The 3,975-nt window shown below is 37.6% G+C and overlaps 1 protein-coding gene across 1 annotated transcript; it reads left to right on the plus strand.

Moving 5' to 3' along the window:
- The first annotated feature begins 594 nt into the window (after positions 1-594).
- On the plus strand, positions 595-3,556 carry foxf1 (forkhead box F1). The gene is made up of 2 exons (XM_052531241.1): positions 595-1,825; positions 2,668-3,556. The coding sequence occupies exons 1-2, from the start codon at positions 844-846 to the stop codon at positions 2,832-2,834; spliced, it is 1,149 nt and encodes a 382-aa protein (XP_052387201.1). The 5' UTR covers positions 595-843; the 3' UTR covers positions 2,835-3,556.
- The last annotated feature ends 419 nt before the right edge of the window (positions 3,557-3,975 follow it).

Raw genomic sequence — 3,975 nt, forward strand, 5'->3', positions numbered from 1 at the left:
CAAAGCTCAGGAATCTTTTTTTTTAAGCTCAGAGAAAGTGTTTTCATTCTGCAATATAAACATCCTGTCTATGTCCGTTTATATCTGAAAATATTTCAACCTATTATGGGCTTTTTTAAAATGTGTAATTTATATATAAAAAATAAAGGATAATTTCTTACACTACATAACGCGACTTTGTAGCTTCTAAACTTCCTTAAAATCGGACCGTTTTATTAATGTCAGAATGTTTTAAAGTACAACGTATTTAAAGTAGGACATGAAATTAATGGATTAATCATTTATTTCCCCTTGATATTAGCAAAAAGCCTAAAAAAAATTCATACAGCAATGTCATGATCTAAAGTTATATTTATTATTAGTTTAAATTAATTTTGTATTGTGCAAAAAAAAAAAAAAAAAAAAAATCTATGCTATGTGCACTGAATATGCTATTTTATTTACAATAAATACAACCTAAATTGCGCGTTATTTAATAGTTGTACAGTTTGCAGATATCTGTGAAGCTCACCTCAGCAGAGCTGACACAGTGGGAGGGACACTGGGCGGCCCCAAAGCGACTCTGACTTGCTCATGCTCAAGAGCCTGAGAGGGGCCGATGAAAACCGATAAGTAAAAGCTCAACGCCTGAAGGAAGTACAAGAGGACAAGATCTGAAGCCGAAAGAATCTTCTTTTCCCAACAGTATTCAGTTTTATGGTTCGTAGTACTGTCATAGGTGGAGTACTCAATTACGCATTACCAGAGAGAAAGATAGGTCATTCCCGCATTACAACTGGTTATTAATATAAGCATCGTAAAATCTTATTTTTGATCGTTGATTTTTACTCGGGTGCGTGAAGAATGACTGCTGAAGTTCAGCAACCCTCCGTGCAGACCCCTCCTCACAGTAGCCCGATGTCGGAGAAACCACACGGACAGACGCCTGTGATGGAGACCTCGTCTTCTTCCTCCAGCACCAAAACAAAAAAGACGAACGCTGGAATCCGTCGTCCTGAAAAGCCCCCGTACTCTTACATCGCTCTCATTGTCATGGCCATCCAGAATTCTCAAACCAAACGACTGACTCTAAGCGAAATTTACCAGTTCCTTCAGAGCCGCTTCCCGTTTTTCAGAGGCTCGTATCAAGGCTGGAAAAACTCGGTGCGTCACAATCTGTCTCTGAACGAGTGCTTTATCAAGCTGCCCAAAGGTCTGGGTAGACCCGGGAAGGGTCACTACTGGACCATCGACCCGGCCAGTGAGTTCATGTTCGAGGAGGGATCTTTTCGCAGGAGGCCGCGGGGATTCAGGCGTAAATGTCAGGCGCTCAAACCTTCTATGTACAGCATGATGAACGGGCTGGGATTCAATCACATACCTGAGTCTTATAATTTTCAATCGGGCGGCGGGGGCATGTCTTGTCCTCCAAACAGTTTACCTTTGGAGAGTGGGATTGGGATGATGAATGGACATTTGGCCAGCAATATGGAAGCAATGGGCTTGGCAGGACACTCTATGTCACATTTATCAACGAATAGTGGACATTCATACATGGGCAGTTGCACAGGATCCTCGGGGAGTGAATACCCCCACCACGACAACTCTGCATCGCCGCTTCTAACCAGCGGGGGAGTGATGGAGCCGCATGCCGTGTATTCTAGCACAGCCTCGGCCTGGCCTCCAGCGCCCACGGGCTCCCTAAACAACGGGGCGTCTTACATCAAACAGCAGCCGCTCTCTCCGTGCAACCCTGGAACCAATTCGCTGCAGCCCAGTTTACCCATACACTCAATGGAACAGTCCTACCTGCACCAGAATGGCCACGGAACCACCGAACTTCAAGGTAAATGTTTTCAACAGAAATATTTTATTTCGTCTTTGTTTTATAAGGTATAACTGATTTTTCTTTAATAACACATTTGAAACTAATAACAGGCCAGCTAAAATGATGCCACATAACGACACACATTTATATCTTTCCCTTCAGTTGTGTTAGTTACATTTTAATTAATGTTTTTTTATTTATTTGTTTATTTATTTTTTGTAGAGAAACTGGTGACTACAGTGTTAAGTAAATTGAATACACTTAACACTGACACAGTAATGCAAAGTGTGATAATTTTCTCTTAGAATGAATAATAAATAGTTTATCCGTGGATTTGTTTTCTTGAAAATGTAACGGGGATTTTGCATGTACAAATCTACAAGGAGTTTCTAGCTCACATATTGATATCATTATGCACCTACAAAATTAGAAGAGATTTTATTTTATCTCCACTTAAGAAAGCTATGTGTGTCTGTGAGAACAGTCGTTTAAAAATTATTCCACCCAGACTTCCAGCTCTCTAAAAGCACACCACGGAAAAAAAAAAAAAAAAAGTAATAATACAAAAAATTAATGCCAACAAAAACTATTTAAAAAAATAATTAATTAAAATACTAATATTTTGATAATGATTAGGTGAATATGCCTATATTATTATTATTATTTATTTATTTAGTGTTTTACGATTAGATTTTATCAATTTATCAGGAATATTTACCCTTTTAATGAACGACTGAATGTCACAGGCGAATGTTTATCTCCGAAACAAGTTCTTATTCGTTACTATAATAATAACAGCCTAATAATGATGATGATAATAATAATAATAATAATAAACGCTTTATTTTGTGTCCCCGCAGGTATACAACGCTATCATTCCCAATCTCCCAGCATGTGTGACAGGAAAGAGTTTGTCTTCTCCTTTAACGCCATGACCTCTTCATCGATGCATTCACCAGGGAGTAGTAGCTCGTTCTACCACCATCAGCAGGTCTCCTATCAAGACATCAAACCCTGTGTGATGTGACAGCATTGTTGCATGCAACTAGGCTTCCTTCAACGACGAGCAACAGCGTAAATAGACCTAAATGAGACTTTGAGTGGATTTTAAATGGTTCTTTTGGAAAGGGACATGGAATTAAGAATTAGCGTTTATTAATAATCAAAACTTTGCTATGGAAAGGAATTGGCAGTAAACTACAAACTCAATAGAGGAGCTATTAAAAAAGTCCGATTGGCTACTTCTAGAGATTTGAAAATGGAAAATCCAACAGCTTCAGGTCTCTGCGAATAAGGCTGGGGACATAATAAAAGCAAGTAGGCTACATTCCGTTTCCAACAGCTCGGTGCTAACTCTGCTGGCGGTTGACACTTGTATGAACGCTTGTCCACAATAATTTTCATTTCGCTTTAAATGGTGAAAACAGTCAGAACGCGAAATGAAGGCACTTTTAAACTTATTTATTCTTTTGAAATGTTTAATGTTAGGCTACAATTATAGCCACATATTGCTAATTTGGCAATATTTGCCCAATGTAACGAAGGTTAAATATAAGCACTGTTAGTTATTTCGATTTTTTTATTTAGTTGTACATCTATATTGACACGTCTTATTCCTCAAACACTGTATAAACTTTACATGGTGTAGGAAATATATTTTAGTATTTTTCCGTTCCACTTTAAATATTAGTTGATGTAATACTTCAGTTCTATTGAAAATTTAAATAAATAATAATGGGTTGAATTTTGCAATACCTGTTCAAATTATTACTTTATAATTACACGTTATATTGTTTGTTTTGTGGATTTCATTTTTAAAGACTGAATCCTATGACGATGTGTGTATATATATATAGTACGTCAAATGCAAACAGAAATTCGTCCTATTGATAGCAGAAATTGACTTTGACGTGAATACGCAATTTGTTGGCGTGCATATGATAGGCTACGCATTTTTCGCATATATACGTATCTACCCCATAGCGTAGGCTATCATATGCCAAAGTCAATTCCTGCATCTAAATAGAACGCCAAATCGAAACAAACACGTTCTATTGATATGCACTTTCATGAGATCGGATTGACTGAATTTCTGCTTTAAAGACACATAGACCACAATTCATAATCCATAAGCCCGAATGAAATCATTGCGAACTATAATGATATTA

This window comes from Carassius gibelio, chromosome A18 (genome assembly GCF_023724105.1).
Source record: "Carassius gibelio isolate Cgi1373 ecotype wild population from Czech Republic chromosome A18, carGib1.2-hapl.c, whole genome shotgun sequence".
NCBI lineage: Eukaryota > Metazoa > Chordata > Actinopteri > Cypriniformes > Cyprinidae > Carassius > Carassius gibelio.

Bases quoted from the DNA above. Each gene is read 5' to 3' on its own strand.
- foxf1 (XM_052531241.1), top strand. From the start codon at position 844: ATGACTGCTGAAGTTCAGCAACCCTCCGTGCAGACCCCTCCTCACAGT. The intron at 1,826-2,667 runs GTAAATGTTTTC...GTGTCCCCGCAG, and splicing joins CGGAACCACCGAACTTCAAG to GTATACAACGCTATCATTCC.